General features: G+C 55.8%; 1 protein-coding gene and 1 long non-coding RNA gene across 3 annotated transcripts; both read left to right on the top strand.

The window, feature by feature from the left end:
- The first annotated feature begins 1,928 nt into the window (after positions 1-1,928).
- On the top strand, positions 1,929-3,473 carry LOC311523016. Its single transcript, XR_014712243.1, has 3 exons — positions 1,929-2,068; positions 2,158-2,288; positions 2,892-3,473. It is a non-coding gene; the product is annotated as an uncharacterized lncRNA (long non-coding RNA).
- A 5,118-nt stretch (positions 3,474-8,591) lies between these two features.
- Positions 8,592-16,343, top strand: LOC311521624 (perforin-1-like). Of its 2 annotated transcripts, none has more exons than XM_084630005.1 (3): positions 8,592-8,638; positions 12,322-12,902; positions 13,122-16,343. In XM_084630005.1, the coding sequence occupies exons 2-3, from the start codon at positions 12,376-12,378 to the stop codon at positions 14,188-14,190; spliced, it is 1,596 nt and encodes a 531-aa protein (XP_084486131.1). In that variant the 5' UTR covers positions 8,592-8,638; positions 12,322-12,375; the 3' UTR covers positions 14,191-16,343. The 2 variants fall into 2 exon arrangements, with proteins under 2 accessions (XP_084486131.1, XP_084486132.1); XM_084630006.1 differs by lacking the exon at positions 8,592-8,638 and adding an exon at positions 11,488-11,777.

The raw sequence follows: 16,343 nt of genomic DNA, 5'->3' as shown, positions 1-16,343 counted from the left end.
GCCTTCCCATGAGTCAGGCCAGGGAAGAATGAAGGCTTGGGCTCTCACAGAGCGTGTGACCATGTCACCTGGTACTGAAATCCATCTTAAACCTGGTGCTTTTCCATTTAGAAGGAGCGGTGGAGACCCAGAGAGACAAAAGATTCCCGCCTTGTACCAAACCTATGTAAGGGGCTGGAACAGAACAAAGGAGCTACAGTCATGAGAAATCCACTAGCTACCACCTGAGCTGGAATAAGAAGTGTACTGGGGAAAGGATTGGGCCCAGACTAGAAAGGAGTCTAGTCTATGAAAGAAGCTTATTTGAACATCTTTGAGGGTGAGATTTTATTTGTAATCAATTTCTTAATGTATTAGCCTTAGACTTGTGTGTTTTGTTTAATTTTGCTTGGTAACTTACTTTGTTCTGTCTATTACTTGGAACCACTTAAATTGTACTTTTTATATTTAATAAAATCACTTTTACTTATTAATTAACCCAGAGTAAGTAATTAATCCCTGGAGGCGCAGACAGCTGTGCATATCTCTCTATCAGTGTTATAGAGGGCAGACAATTTATGAGTTTACCCTGTATAAGCTTTATAGAGAGTAAAATGGATTTATTTGGGGTTTGGATTCCATTAGTAGCTGGGTGTCTGGGTGCCAGAGACAGGAGCTGTTTTCAGTTAAGCCTGAAGTTTTGGGGGACATGGTTCAGACCTGGGTCTGTGTTTGCAGCAGGCTAGCATGCCTGGCTCAATGAGACAGGGTACCAAAGTCCCAAGCTGCAGGGGAAATGGGCTTAGAGGTAATCTCAGCACATCAGATGGCAGTCCCAAGGAGGTTTCTGTGACCAGACCCATCACACAGGGGTCTTTAGCTTAGGTACAAAGAGAGTTGCTGCAGAGTGAATGGGGAAGCAAAAAACACCCACAAGAGAGGGAGGGAGGGTTCTCACCTCTCTGTGAAGCTTGAATCGATCGGGGGTCCCAGGTGGTGCTGGTAGCTGAGGATCCGGAGTGCTGGAGACAAGCAGAGCTCCCGGCACCATTAGTCAGGAGAAGTCCCGGTGCAACTGATGCAGAGTTTGGATTCAGGCATCAGAAGACTTACTTGAGCATGTATAGGGGTTTTTGTAGAAAAAGAACAATGGTTCAAGGGAGAACACTAGATTTCTTGGTGGCAAAACTGATGATTTAAGGGAGTATATCAAAGATGTTTTATTCAGGCTAGACGATGAGAACTGATCATTGCTGCCTATGGGTGGTGTTCCGTCGAGGGAGCTCACAATGCAATTAGGCAGCTTCAGTATTTTGGATACCAACAGTGGATTTATTAGTAGAATTGGTCTGATAACTACTGAGTTGGGGGTGTGCAGGCGTGGGTTCATTAACATCTGGAGCAGAGATTTCCCATCATGCAGTGCTTCCCTGTTTTTCTGGTCCCAGAGTCCAGTGCGGTCCTTGCCTTGGAATTTCTGTTCTCCATGCTGTATGCTAATGGAGATGCCTCCCTGTCCCATCTTTGATGCAAATGAGGCTAGGGGAGTTGCCTTAATCCTGTCACCCTTGTCCGGAGGGGCTTCGGTGTGTCTCTCTCTGCCATTTCATTGCTTTTTGTAGCAATTGTAGCAATTTCATTGCTTTTTGTAGCAAACTGAGCAGTTTTGATTGGAGCAGAGGTTGCGGCGGGGGAAGGTCCTTTGTGAGGCAGACAGGCTGTATACTGTGCCCTGGTTTCCCAAAAACACAGAGCTGGTAGGTAACATGTGACAAGCGACTCCCGCCCCCAACTCCTGCTATATATCCACAGAGCATGCTGCAGGGATCAAAAATTATCTTAATGGTGGAAGTCCCTAGCAGATAATAAAATTGGAGGCCTGATTGGTGGAGAAAACTAGGAGGGGAGGGACTAGCTTGGCCACTGCCCCCTTTTGGAGAAAACTTTGGGGTGGTGATGAAGAGGCCAGGTGGACAGATGGGAACAAGTTTCACCCTAATGGCAGCCAGCTGTACCGTTTGCCAGGCCTTGAAGTTGCTGGTCAGGGCGGGCTCTGGGGCCTTGTTTCTCCAGCTATGAGGCTACAAGAGTGAGTCAGCAGCTGAATTTTCCTCTCCCTTCTGGTCATTTCCGTCCCCTTTCATGTGTATTAACCTTGTTGGGTCTTCTGGGAGACAGGATCGGCATTTTCCAATGGCAGCAACCTCCCCAGCAGGTCCACCCACGGCTCCTTGCCCCGCAGAGGACAGCTTGTTCCAGCTAGAAAAACAGCAGTCTGTCAGACAGGGGGTCCCTTACCAAAATACAAGGTAAACCCCCCCACCCACCCGGGGCTGGGTCAGAGAAGCGTTCCCTTGATGGGAAAGGCCCCAAATCCCATAACACACTTGCCTGAGCCAGCCAGCAGGGGGCCAAGGTGGAAGCTGACTGTGTGGGGGACACCTGGGCAGGGGCTGGCTGTGGTGGGGGAGACCGGGGTCTGTTGCCCTCTACAGGGGAAAGGTCCCAAGTCCCATTCTCACTCACCTGAGGCTGCCAGCCCCCTTCCCTCGGGATGGAGTGAAGCTGGCATCCCTAGAGGGGAAAGGCCCTATGTCCCTTTCCATCCAGCCCCTCAGCTCTGGGGCCGGACAGGAAAGGGAGTTTAGCCGATTGGTACAGTCAAGGTCTCCACGGCTTAGTTTCCATTTCAAAGGCTCCCAGTGTTCTTCCTTCTTCTGTGTCTGTCACACAAGGCCACAAAGGGCTCTGGGAGGGGAGTGGGGGCTGGTGGTTTGGGAAGGCAGGGCAGGCAGCCAGGACTCCTGGGTTCTATCATGGGCTCCCTGACTGTGACCTAGGCCCACCATCTCCCTGCCTCAGTTTCCCCACCTGTAAAACATTCCAGCTGATGATTGTTTCTCTTTGCACAGGGCTCAGCAGGCCCGCTCTGATGGGACTCTGCCCCCAAAGCTGCATTGACGTCTGTGGTCTCGATTCTCGTACTCTCCATTGGGAGGGGTGGGAGCTACGGAGGGCTGTCTGCTGAGCGTGCTTCTGGCCACATCCTGGTGCCACCTCTGCTCACATGCTTACCGGCAGCCCGTGACTCCTGGTGGCCACACCAGCCTCACTGCATCTGCAGCCCACTCCTGGCCCCACGCATGGCTGGGGGCTTTGATGTGGATTGCGAGGTCCCCTTTGAAATGGGAAGGAAACGGCCATGCCCTGACAGGTCCCCACCGCTCCACCCCAGAGGCAGCTGCATCTCACACACCCCTTGGGTGCGGAATGGCACGTGGCTCTTGGGTTAAGATAGGTGCCGGCACCCCTTAGAGGGGAAAGACCCCATTCCCCATCCCTCTGACTCAGTCAGTGCCCCATCCTGGGGAAGATTAACCCCTGCCAGCATCTCAGAAGGACCCAGCCATCTCTTCCTCCGAGTTCCTATGGCATTTAAAATGTCAATGCCCTGACTCACGGAGAAACAACATGAGAAGGGGGGAAACACAGAGCCGCTGGCATGGGGGGAGGGGGATGGGGCACACAGAGCCCCTGGTATGTGGGGAAGGGGAATGGGGGCACATGGAGCCCCTGGCATGGGCTGGAGCCTTCTTGGTCTGGCTGGAGAGCCTCAAAGCCAGCCCCGGTTTGGGCTCATATTCCGTGGTGCTGATCCGCCCCTGAGGGATCTGACTTTCTCATACCAATGGCCATCACTTCCAGAGAGTGTCCAGACAAGCAAGTCTCACCCAACTGGACTGTTACACAGAGCTGTGAATGGCCCACCTTTAGGATGCCACCCTAGTAGCAAACATGCTTTCCCACTGCTGTCCGGCCGTGACTAGGGGGCCCGGGTTAGGAGAGGAAGGCTGTTGACCTTTTCTGGACTTTGTGCTCTGTGTGATTTCTGGTAAATGCAAAGTAAAGGCTGGAAGCCAGTGACCCTGAACGAGTTTTACTTCCAGTTTCCTATTGGCTCTTTTTCTCCATCATACAAAGCAAACCCACCTATCAAAGTCCCGGGAAGGTGGGAGGGTGCTAGCCCACCCACAACTGAAGTCTCCGACACCAGCTCATGGGGAGAAACCACTAACAAAGCCCCAGGTTCAACTAAATTCAGGGGGAAACTTATGATCAAACAGGAACAGGAGGTTACAGGGCCATGCCTCTCATGGCCATCCCTAGGGGAGTACAAGGCCCGGGACAACCCCCCCACACAGGCCCTTTTCTTGCCCCTTCCCATCCCTGCTCCACCTCCTTCCCCTAAACCCCCACCCCTGCTCTGACCCACTCCAGCCCTTCCCCCAAGTCCCCTCCTGCAAGTGATACTGATGTGGATGCAGCCCGACCCCTGCTGCCAGGGCCAGGCCAACCCCCACATACACTAACCCTCTGGGCCGCCATGGGTCCCACATGCCCCCCAAAGCACGGGGCCCAGCGCGGTTGCCCCAAACCATCCTATGGACAGGACGGCTCAGACTGGTGCCCACGTCTAGGACTGCGGCAGCCACTGCGGGGGTAGATCTCTTTGCGGAGCTCGTGCTGCACAATCTCCAACTCGATGTAGGAGTCGCGGGGTCCCCCTCAGTGCACTGGAGGCTGGTCCTGGCAGGAAGCACCAGGATCTGAGACCTCCTGCACTACGAGTAGGGGAAAGGAAGAGATTGGGTGGATCCCCTGGCACTTGGTCGTTTCATGGGGCTCTCCACCCCTCAGGCCTCCTGGCATGTACTCCCGGAGGTGAGGGCAGCCTTACCACCTCCCTCTTTGGCTTTCCTTGAGTAGGTTCCATGAGAGGGTGCTCCTCACCCTCCCCTCACCCCCGCCCTCTCGACCTTGTTATTGACGTAGCAACTCTACGTATTGACAGTGAGGAACCCTGGTGAGCCAGCCTTTATGCCACCTGGGTTCTGTGGCTCACCAGGAATATCAGCTGATGGCTCCAGGAAGGTACTTGGACATTTCACACCTATCCCAGGCACTAGCCCTTTTGTAGCATGAGGGAGACTTTGCCACATGTTTACCTCAAGTGCACCAGGTTGCAGACCCCTCGGATGGAGAAAAAAGAGCTTCTGGGCGTATCGGAGCCCTTGGGGGAGGCAGAGGAAGTTGTGCACCAACAAAGGGCCTGGAGGTGGAAGACTTGGACTTGCGTGCAGAGGCAGACCAGGCCCTGTCCTTCCTCCTCTGGGGGAGACTGAGAACCCCCACAGAGATCCAGTGCAGTCCTGGCCAGAAAAACCCCAGAGCTACCTTCTGGAGCTGGGCCGGGAAATCCAGGGCCAGGCTCAGGGTGTTGAGCCGGTGCCAGAGCATGGACGGGACTAGCTGGTTGAGCATCAGTGCTTTACCCCACAGGAAGAGGCACTGGACCAGTCCAGTCCACAGCCACTCAGCCACCCTGCCCTCCAAATCCTGCCTGTTCTCTGATGGAGGGGGATGGGTGGAGGAAAGGTGAATGCTCAGACAGAGTAGCAGACCCATGCTCTACTGGATGGCCTGAAGCATGGGTGGGAGGGAGCTCAGCTGCCACCTGTCCCTGACCACCAGGTCAGAGCTCTTGACTCAGCTGACCCGGAGGAGGAGGCTGCTGAGTAGATAGCCAGTCAGACCTCCACCCACACCAGGGTGCCTGGATCCTGCACCACAAGAAGAACGTTGGTGGCATATGCTGACAGGACCACCCAGAACTCCGGCTCATCGTCCGGAGCAGATGGAGGAAGGGCTCAATGTGTGCAGCTCGCCTGAGTGTGCGGCTCGCCTGACAGATGACCGGTTCAATCAGGGTCAAGCTGAGCCTGACCAAGCACTCCATGGAGTTGTACAGCACCTGGAGGAAACCCACAAACAGTGGCCCAAACTCGAACGCCTGCAGAGTGCCCAGGAGATACCCATAGTCCACCCTGTCAAATGCATTCTCCTGCGAATGACAGACCATCCCTACACACGAACTCAAGGAGGTCCCAGAGCACACCAATGTGGACCCAAGTCGCCAGAGCCATCCCTACGGGAGGAACAGGGCCCACAACAACCCCTCTTCCACTCCAGGCCCCCACCCCCACTCCACCCTTCTTCCAAGCCCCCACCCCGCCTCTCCTCACAGCTGCTCTGCCCTCACTCCACCCCTTCCCTCAAACACACACTCTGCCTCTTCCCAACCCTGCTCCGCCCCACCCCGTCCCCAATCCACCCCTTACCCCAAGCCCCCACCCTGCCTCTTTCCAGCTTCCACCCCCTCCCCTGAGTGACACAGGGAGCCAGCAGAGTGGGGTGAGCTGGGGCTAGGTCGCTTGCTGCTGCCAGCACCAGGGCTCCTGCTAGCCCCACAGGCCACCCTGGACCTCACATCTGTAGTAGAAAAATCCTATTTTAGTTTAGGTATGAATTAGTTAGAATGAACAATAATAAATAATGTAGTATTTATTAAATGTATTGATGTATTCTGTAATTATAATTTGATGTACCCTGCCAGCCACCCTTTCTAAAAGCAGGAAGGAATGGCCTAGTGTGCCATTGGTAAAGATGCATCTGTCAGAATCTTGTGTCTACAGTAGATTTCAAGGCAGGAACAGACCCTTATGGTCACCACTTTGTTATAGATTTAAAGTTAGCATTGTGAAAGAAATAGAAGAGTGTGATGATTGGTTTCTTTAAATTGTAACCTGATGTTCCTGCTTAAATGTTCATACTGTTTCTGTGCAAATCAGTCCTGTTTTATGAGGGATGTGTATCTTAGAAGATAAGTGTGAATCTAACTGGCCATTAGATTAGTCCAAGCTACAGACTGGTAACTATAACATTGACTGGTGGGACAGTGCGTGGGTGTCTGAGTGTGTGTGTGTTTAAGTGAGCATACGCTAGCTATTGTATTCTTAATAAACACGGCGTACTGCCTAATCCCCTGAAAAAGATCCTGTGTGCTTCTTATAAGCATAACACATCCCCCGGAAGCACGGGGCCCCCCACGCTATGGCCATGTAGGCTATGCTGAGGAGTGAGATGGGACACAAATTCCAAAGGTTGTGTTGCAGAGGTCCCCCTTCAAAGGTGGGCATGGCTCGCCTGCACAATAGGGGTAGCACTGTGCTCCCTACGGACTCGGCCCAGACAATGGCAAGGTCCAGACCAAGGACATCCCAGAACATGTGGTAGACTTCCACGGTCAGCCCATCCATGCCTGGAGATTGATCAGTGGGCGTGAGAGGGAGGACCTCTGAGAACTCAGCCAGACTGAGAGGCAACTCCTGCCGGTCCCAGTTGCCCGCACTGACCATTGGGAGTCCATCCCAGAGTACCTTGCAGGTGTCATGGACCCATAGGTCGTGCCCAGTCTTGGCCCCGTGCGGTCCCTGGAACCGCAGCTCTCTGAGCCTTTAGCATGCCTGTCTCTCAACATGGGCCCCCTCAGGAAGTCCACTCAGATGAGACCTCCAAACCCAGAGGGACTAATGCCACCCTGTTCTCTAACCTGGAGCGACTCTCAGCCAGCGTAAAACAGGAGGGTTTATTGAGCATAGGAACTCTCAGGGCCCTCAGGCCTGCCCTCCCTCAGCCCAGCACATCTCAGTCCCTCCTACATCCGGGTGGGCTCTGCCTGCTCCCTCTCCCCAGTCCAGAGACCCTGAGCTTTGCAGCTGGGCATCTGATATCACCTGCCCCCAAGCCTTCTCCTCCTCCTCCCCCTGCTGGCCCCCTGCAGCACAGCATCCTCTACCGATCCCCCAACCCTTCTCTCTGGCGAACAGCACCCCCTAGTGCTGCACTAGGGCTATGGGGCCAGGAGGGACCACAAGGAGAGAGCACCCACCACAGAGCCCCTGCCCCAGGGAATCCAGGGGAGGTCTCTGTTTGGCTCCTAATTCCTCTTTCTTTTCCCTTTGGGAAGGTTAAGGGACCCCAAAGCCCCCTGCTGCCACCCCACTTCACCCAGGCCCTGCATCTCCTGACACACAGCTACCACTCATCTGTGTACCAGCCCTTCCAGGCCACGTAGGGCACCCACTATGTAAGGCAGGCTGCCCTCGTGGGCAGGGGCCTTGGTGGAGGGTGGAGAGTGGTGAGGGGCATGTGTGCAGGCCTTGGGGAGGGGGCGGAGTGGGGGTGGGAAGAGATTATATGAGGGCAGGGACTGGGGGAGTAGGGCAAAGGAGGGGGTGGCTGCTGGTGGTCACTGTAGCATCCCTGCCCCACCTCCTCACCCAGTGCTTGGACCCCACACGGCCTAGGAAACCATGACAGCTGGGGTCTGCAGAGCTCTGTGCCAGCCTGGGTGGGCAGCGGGCTTCCCCCAGCCCTGGGATCAGCGGGGTGGGCAGGGGAGTGGATTGGACTTCCCCTAGTCCCGGCATCAGAGGAGAGACGGGAAGGGTGGGGACTTAGTCCCCAGGAACGGTGCGCATCGGGGGTCTGCCCAGCCACTGGGGGGGCAGGGGGCTCACCTGGGGGTGGTGGGAGAGGTGTGAGGTCAGGGTATGCCTTTGCCCAGACTGGAAGAGGCAGGAAAGGGGGCCTAAGGAGAGGGGGTGCAGGGGGTGGGGCCTCAGGGAAGGGGGAGGAGCACCCCCGGGGAAAACTAGAAGCCAGCGCCTATGACTGGATTTATATGTCATAAGGCAAACCCAGGTGATCAGAGTCCTCTTTAGGAGCTGGGAGTACTCCAGCTTCTGGCACAGACAAGGTAAGTCCTGTTTTGTTATTGCAAAACATTTGAAAATGTAGAAGAGAAACCCTGAGATCTTGAGGGGGCGAGCGGGGAGATCCTCCTCCAGGATCTGACCCCACTCCTCGAGCTGGTGTCCGGGTGCAGAGGGGCTGAGGAGGGTAAAGGAAGTCCCTCAGCCACCGCGCTAGCCCCTGATAACCTCCTTGACCCCCGTTCTACCCCAAGTGCCCCTCTCCCATTTCCACCCCCACTCCTTCTTGCCCCCCAGCTTCCCTCACTCTGCCCAATGAATAATTCCTTCCTGACCCCCAGATCCCAGCACAAGCCTGGCGGCAGGGAGAGGGTATGGACACTGTTACCACTCACGAAAGAGATCTTGGAGTCATTGTGGACAGTTCCCTGAAATCATCCACTCACTGTGCAGCGGCAGTGAAAAAAGTGAAGAGAATGCGAGGAATCATTAATAAAGGGATCGATAACAGGACAGAAAATATCACCTTGCCTCTGTATAAATCCATGGTACACCCACATCTTGAATACTGCGTGCAGCTGTGGTTGCCCCATCTCAAAAAAGAGATATTGGAATTGGAAAAGGTTCGGAAAAGGGCAACAAAAAGGATTAGGGGTATGGAATGGCTTCCGTAGGAGGAGAGATTAACGAGACTGGGACTTTTCAGCTTGAAAAGAGACGGCGAAGGGGAGATGTGCTTGAGATCTACACCATCATGACGGGTGTAGAGAAAGTAGATAAGGAAGTGTTGTTTACAACTTCTCATCACACAAGAACTAGGGGTCACCAAACCAAATTAAGAGTGGGGCTCAGGTCGCCCACAGATCTTGGCCTGTCCAGAGGAGGCGAGGGAGGGGCTCAGACCCACCCCGTGACTAAACCCTGCCACTCGCCCTGCCCCCTTGTCTCCTTTCCCAGTGTCCCGCCCCTCCCCACACCCTGTCCTGAGAGCAGAGAGGGGCAGGAGGCAACACACATCTCCAGAGGGGACCCAGCACCCACCAACGCTGGCTCCCCAGCAAGTCCTCAGCTTTCAGAAGAACCCAAGAGTCTTGGCTTCCAGGCCCTGTGACTGGTGTCTCACGGCAGCGGGGGGAGAACCCGAGATTGCTCAATCAGGGCAAACTGCAAAGGATGGAGCAGACGATCCCCAAAACTGGTGATTTTTCTAATATTTAGAGTCACCAAGCCAGCAACAAAACAGCTTCCGCAAGAACTGACTGCTTACTCAGAAGCCAAAAGAGTGCCCTTAAAAAAAACAAGCCTTGGGCTCTAGTCCAGACAGCCAAGTCAAATATGATAAGGATTACTGAAAATCTTACTCATCATATAAAAATACTGGCGAAATTCCCCACCCGGTCAGTGACTATTTCAGCTCTTACCCAAATGCACGCTTACAACCAACTCTTGTCAACTAAACTAAACATTATTACAAAAGAAAAGAGAGAGTATTGGTTAAAAGATCATTATCCATACAGCTAGCAATAGAGTTCTTAGGTCAGTTTCATAGTAAAGATGGTGAGCTGCAGAACGGCAAAGAGTCCTTTTCCCAATCGGTTCATCAGGTTATAATCCCAAGACAGCCAATGGCCAATATCAGCGTGATCCAGACGGGAGCTGGAGACCTCAGTCTTGCAACTCAAACTTCCCCCATGAAGCTTAAGCAGATCTGAGATGGCAGGATCAGGGCCCAAGAGTTCTTTTATAGTTTGTGGTAGCATGGGTCACTTGCTGGAGGATTCTCTGCTCCTTGAAGTCTTTAAACTATGATTTGAGGACTTCAATAGCACAGATATAGGTGTGAGGGTTTTTTTGTAGGAGTGGGTGGGTGAAATTCTGTGGCCTGCATTGTGCAGGAGGTCAGACTAGATGATCATAATGGTCCCTTCTGACCTAAATATCTATGAATCTATGAATCTATGAAGTAAAACCTTCTCTTTCCAAAGGACCACCAGTAATTAGCTGCATGGATTAACATTATGTAACTGCCCACCTCCCGTCATTTACAAGTAATTAACTGCATGCCTAAAAGAGAGTGAAGACAGCGATGTTCCTACATTTACAGTTAACATCTCCTTTGGATCTCTGAATTTACAGAATATAGGGCAGGCAGGAACCGTTTGGTTACATTGTCAACCTATAACAGCATATATGGAAACACACACAAAACACAATTATCTCCTAATATGTCTCTAAAGGTTGAATATGGGCTAGTTAGTCTGCTAGTGTTTAACCCCTCTTGGCCCTGTGTCCCCCACCCCCCTTCTGACCCCTAGATCCCACTCCCCTCTCTGAGCCAGGGATAGAATCTAGGCGTCCTGGCTCCCAGCCCGTGCCCGCCCCCCCCCCCCGATCTAACCACTAGACCCAATTCCCCTGCCAGAGCAAAGGAAAGAACCCAGGAGTCCAGGCTCCCAGCTCCCACCAGCATCCCCTGCTCTAACCACTAGATCCTGCTCCACTCCCAGGGAAAGCACCCAAATGTCCAGACTCAGAACCCACTCCCCTCCCAGAGAGAGAGAGAACCCAGGAGTCCTGGCTCCCAGCCCCCCTGCTCTAACCACTAGACCCCGCTCCCTTCCCTGAGCCAGGGATAGAATCCAGGAGTCCTGGCTTCCTGGCTCCCCTCTCTAGCCTGACTGACCCCACTCCAAATTTACAATTGGATCACTGATGTCAGGATCTGGCCCTTCCCCCCAGACAGTCCCCCCACACTTTCCTTTCTCCCCCGATCCTCCTGGATTCGTTCGGGGGGGGGGATTTTGCTGTAGGCGGGGCTCCCTCTTTCTGCCTGTTCCGCCTCCCAGTTGACAAACCCAGAGAGCTCAGCTTCCTGCACTATGATCCAGCTGACATCTGCATCAGGGTGGCCCCTGGAAATGCCACTGCTCCAGCCCAGCTGCCGTGATCCCCACACGGGAGCCCTGCGCTTTGCTGCAGACAGGAAATCCATGGGGCAGGGGAGCCTGGGGGAGGTGCTGGGAAGCAGCAATCGGGGTAGCTGTGGGGACATCACCATACCCCAGTAGCCACACCAATGCTCCCCAGAGCTCTCTGGGTGGCTGTTCCCCTGCTGCCCTGCCCCAGAGCTGGCTGCATCTCAGTGCCAGGTGAAGGAGCCTGGCACATACAGCGATTTAGGAGGTAAGACATGAAGGGAATTGAGGACACTCGTGTGGGTGCGTTTCTCTTCCTGCAGGAGGGAATGGGGCTGTGCATATTTCAGCAAGAGTCACCCTACTTCCTGTAGCTCACGTGGGGGATTCAGTTCCCGGCACAATGAGGGGAGATTCATCTTGGGGGTGGGGTGGGAAGCAGGGGTGGGCACAGGTGTATATCTGCGCAGCTGTCTATTACATGGAATGAGAACTATTCACCCATGTGTCTCAGGTCCCCTACTACAGACAACTAAACCAACTGCACCCTGGTGGACAGAATCAGAACTGCCAGATTGTATGTGTCCTAGTCCCGGTACTGTTCACACCCAGCAGCAACTCTCCAGCAGAATCGGCCAGCAATGGGGTAGGCAGGCTATAGCACAGGTTGGTGGAGAGCTCTTCTTTCAGATTCAGGGAGGGTCGTAGCAGCTTGCAGGCTTCTGGGATGCTGCTAGGATGTGTTGTGCCTGTGGAACTGCCTGCCACTAGATTGTCGTTAATGAATCCTCTCTCTGTTTTTCTCCCTCCAGGGAGGCTCAGAGTCCAAAAGCCGCTCCCAGGTGACAGGCACCATCGCACCAGCCATGGCGAGATCCGGTGCCTTCATCCCTTTGCTCCTCCTCTTCCTTCTCCCTGGAGTCTCCCCCGACTGCTACACGGGCACAGCTGAGGAGTGCGATGAGCCCATGACCTTCGTGCCCGCGCACAGCTTGGTGGGGGAGGGCATCGACGTGACCACGCTGGAGTGGACGGGGGCCAATCTGGTGGACACCAGCCTGTGGCGTCGCCCAAATGGCACCTGCACCCTGTGCGAGAACCGGCTGCAGGGGAGACAGCACCAGAGGCTGCCGCTGGCCGTGGTGGACTGGAGGGTCCACATCTCGTGCAACCGGGAGCTCAGCAGCGCAGTGGAAGAGTCAGCCGCAGCAGTGGGCCGGGTACTGGCGTTGGATGTGAACAATGACTGGATGTCAGAGCTGGAGCTGCTAGACGAGTCCCATGGCCTGGCCTTGGGGGGGTCCAAATCCCAGCTCACCAGCTACGCTTACCAGAAGGAGCTGCAGGACAAGTACATGTTCGTGCGCCAAGAGATACCCTGCGTGTATTACAGGTGAGAATCCCCCACCCCGCCCTGCTCCCTGCAGCCCAGCGCCCCCTACTGCTGCAATGGGGTAGCACTGACTGCAAGAGGAGAGCGTCTCCCACTGCCCCCCACCTGCCAGGGAAGCCACGGAGTGAGCACTGGGGAAGTGGGGCCAGTTTGTTCAGGGGGAAGATGCAGGGGGTCTCTGGTTGGCTCCTAACTCCTCTCTCTTTCCCTTCTGGGCAGGCTGAGTCTCGCTCAAGACCCCCCACTGATGCCCCAGTTCTTCTGGACCCTGAGAAGTCTCCCACCCGGCTACAACTCATCCATATACTGGCCCTTCCTGGCCAAGTATGGTACCCACTATGTGAGGCAGGCAGACCTGGGGGGGCAGGTGCGGCAGCTGACGGCCGTCCAGACCTGCCGGGCAGTGCTGGATGGGCTGACAGCCACCGAAATCAAGGCGCGCCTGGGCTCCCAGTTCTTGCAAGACCTGGGCTTGAGCCCGCTCTCCTCCAGTGCCCAGTCCAGCAACGAGAGCAACCAGGGCTGGGGGAGCTCCCAGGTGCCCTACATGGAGAAGCACATCAAGGTGACGGGTGGCCACAGCTACTCCAACCAGCTCTTCTCCACTGAGCAAAATGCCAGCTCCTTCTCGACCTGGATGGAGAGCCTCAGAGCCAGCCCCGACCTGGTCTCCTACTCTCTGATGCCCATCCACGCCCTGGTGAGACCGGACGACCCCAGGCGGGAGGCGCTGAGGCAGGCAGTGAAGGAGTACGTGGCTGAGCGGGGGCACAGGAAGAGTTGCCCTCGTAGCTGCCCAAAATGGGGCCAGGCCGACGCCTTGGACCCCTGCAAATGCTACTGTTCCGGCAACCCCCTCACCAACTCCATGTGCTGTTCACTTAAGCGGGGCATGGCCCGGCTGAAGGTCCATGTGCTGTGGGGCACAGACCTGTGGGGAGACACCGTGACCGACACCGACGCCTACGTCAAGTTCTCGTTCCAAGGCCAGCAGCTGCAGACGGGCCAAGTTAAGGAAGATAACCACCCCATCTGGAGAGAAGACCTGGACTTCGGGCCAGTGACGCTGCCAGAGCTGCCCAAACTGGAAATGGAGGTGTGGGACGAGGACCTACTGGAGGACGACCTCCTGGGCAGGTGTTACACCTACCTCAAGGTCGGCAAGAATGTCAAGCTCACCTGCAACCTTGAACACGGCCACTTCAAGTTTTCCTACACACTGGAGTGCGGGCCCAACCTGGGGGGCAACAACTGCCATGAATACGTGCCTGTGAGAGGCGAGAACTGAGGAGTCCTGGCTCCCAGCCCCCACTGTTCTAACCCTCCAGCCCCCACTCCCCTCCCAGAGCTGGGATCCGAAACCAGGGGCCCCAGCTCCAAGTCTCACGAGAAAAAAAAAAAGGGCCTGAAACAAGCCCAACCCATCTCAGAGGAATGAGTTGTGTGTGTATTTGTGTGTGTGTGTGTGGGGGGGGGGGTGTTATACAAATTCCATTCTCTTTTTTTCAGTCGTTCCAGTTCTTTGCTGCCAAAACAGGAAGTTACACATTAAAAATAATAAGCGCTCACGGACTTCCCTTGTTAAGGAAAGAGGTCACCCTCTCGCTCGCCACCCGCCGCGGGCTCCGGTGCCTCGTGGTGGGACGTTCCCGCGTGGAACCGTTGAAGCATCTTCCGGCGCGGGATGCAGCGAGGGGGCGGGATTTTCTTCACTGAGCGGGAGCGGGGGCTCCTCAAATTCTGACGACGGGCATGAGTCACCGAAACCGCGCCGACCACCGGTTTTATGGCGCGACTTTGGTAGGGTGAGCAGACGTCCCGCTTTCATAGGGACAGGCCCAAGAGTCGGGGCTCTGTCTTACAAAGGAACCCCCCGGCTCCGTCCCGATTTTTCGCATTTGCTCTCGGGTCACCCTACGCTTTGTGCCGAAGACTCTTCGTACACGAACGAAAGAAGCTACCTCCAAATAAAACAAGCCCCGAACCCCTCCGCCCACCACCAGAGGCCGTCGCTCTCAAAAAATTTAAGCAACCTTTAAAAAAAAAGACCAATTCCACTTATTATAGGGCAGGGGTTCTCAAACTTTTGTCCTGGTGACCCCTTTCACACAGCTAGCCTCTGAGTGCGACCACCCCCATACATTAAAAACACTTTCTTTAGGTTGAACGCTATTATAAAGGCTGGAGGCGAAGTGAGGTTTGGGGTGGAGGCTGACAGCTCGTGACCCCCCCTGTAATAACCTCACGCCCCTCTGAGGGGTCCCGACCCCCGGTTTGAGAACCCCTGTGATAGGTGGACTTGCCCGCCTCTGGCGCCCCCTGCTGCCGCCTCTGGGGAACGCCCTCCCCTGGCCTCCTGGGGCCGCTGCTCACCGCTGCCGCCCTGGGGGGCTGGGAAGCTCCCGCCCAGGCTTAGCCCTCGTAAAGCATCAAACTAGGGGTCGCAGCCTTGGGTCTTGCAGCTCATTGCACCAGCGCCCTCTGGACCCCTCCTTGCAACCCCTCCCAGTTCCCCTACATGCCCGGGGCTCTGCGTGACCCCCATTCTCCCTCCCCCTAGGCTAGGGTTCTGAGTGCCCCCCATTGCCCCCCACCCCACCCTGCCAAGGGCTCTGATTTGGGATTGAACCGGAGCCAGTACGGGTGGCAACATCGCCTGGGTCCCTCCATCTGGCCTGATCCCAGCTCAGCTCCTAGACCCAAGACAACGAAGGCCCAAGGACGTCGTGATGGAGCCCGGAGATGGGGCCACTGGCTCCCCTCTGTCCACCCGGCTCCCTTCATCCCCACCCCCCGTGCTCCCCGAAAGGGGGCGGTGGCCGGAATACCCCTCCCCTCCCGCTTTTGTCCACCAATCAGGATCGGTTCCGACCCGCCGCTTTCGGTCCATTCGTTCCCACTCTCCTGGGGGATGCTGGATCTCCGAGCCAGGCGGCGCTGCAGCCCCGAGAGATGCCTGGGCAGATACGGGGGAGGGGGGCAAAGCAGCACCCCCTCCCTGCCGCACCCAAGGGCTGCGGGGGCAGGGTTCAGCCCTCCCTGTCTGGCTTCAGCCGGGGGACTCCAGGGGTGGGCTTCAGCCCCCCTCTCCTGATCCAGCCAGTCTCCGCCGGCGGGCATCAATCCCCCCACAGCTGCGCGGTTCCAGGGGTGGTCTTAACCCTCCTCCTTGGGCTCCATGCTTCAGCCCCTGCCTCCCCCCAGCTATGGGGCTCTGGGCTTCGCCCCCTCCCCCCGGATCCAGCCATAGGGCTCTGGGTTTCAGCAGAGCCAACCTTACTGGGTGCCCTGGTCAAGGTGATCCTGGGGTGCAAGGGCACAGAAGGGAGCTCACGGCCAGTGCGGGGGGTGGGGGGGAAGCATCAGGCCCAGGGCGATGCATGAGGGAGGCAGCAAGGGCCAAGGGCACCAAAATACAGCTGTACGTTATTTTTATTATTG

Source organism: Lepidochelys olivacea, assembly GCF_965140295.1.
Source record: "Lepidochelys olivacea isolate rLepOli2 genome assembly, chromosome: 6".
Taxonomy (NCBI): Eukaryota; Metazoa; Chordata; order Testudines; family Cheloniidae; genus Lepidochelys; species Lepidochelys olivacea.
Note: the sequence above shows the minus strand (reverse complement) of the source record. Positions and strands in the feature narration are given on the sequence as shown.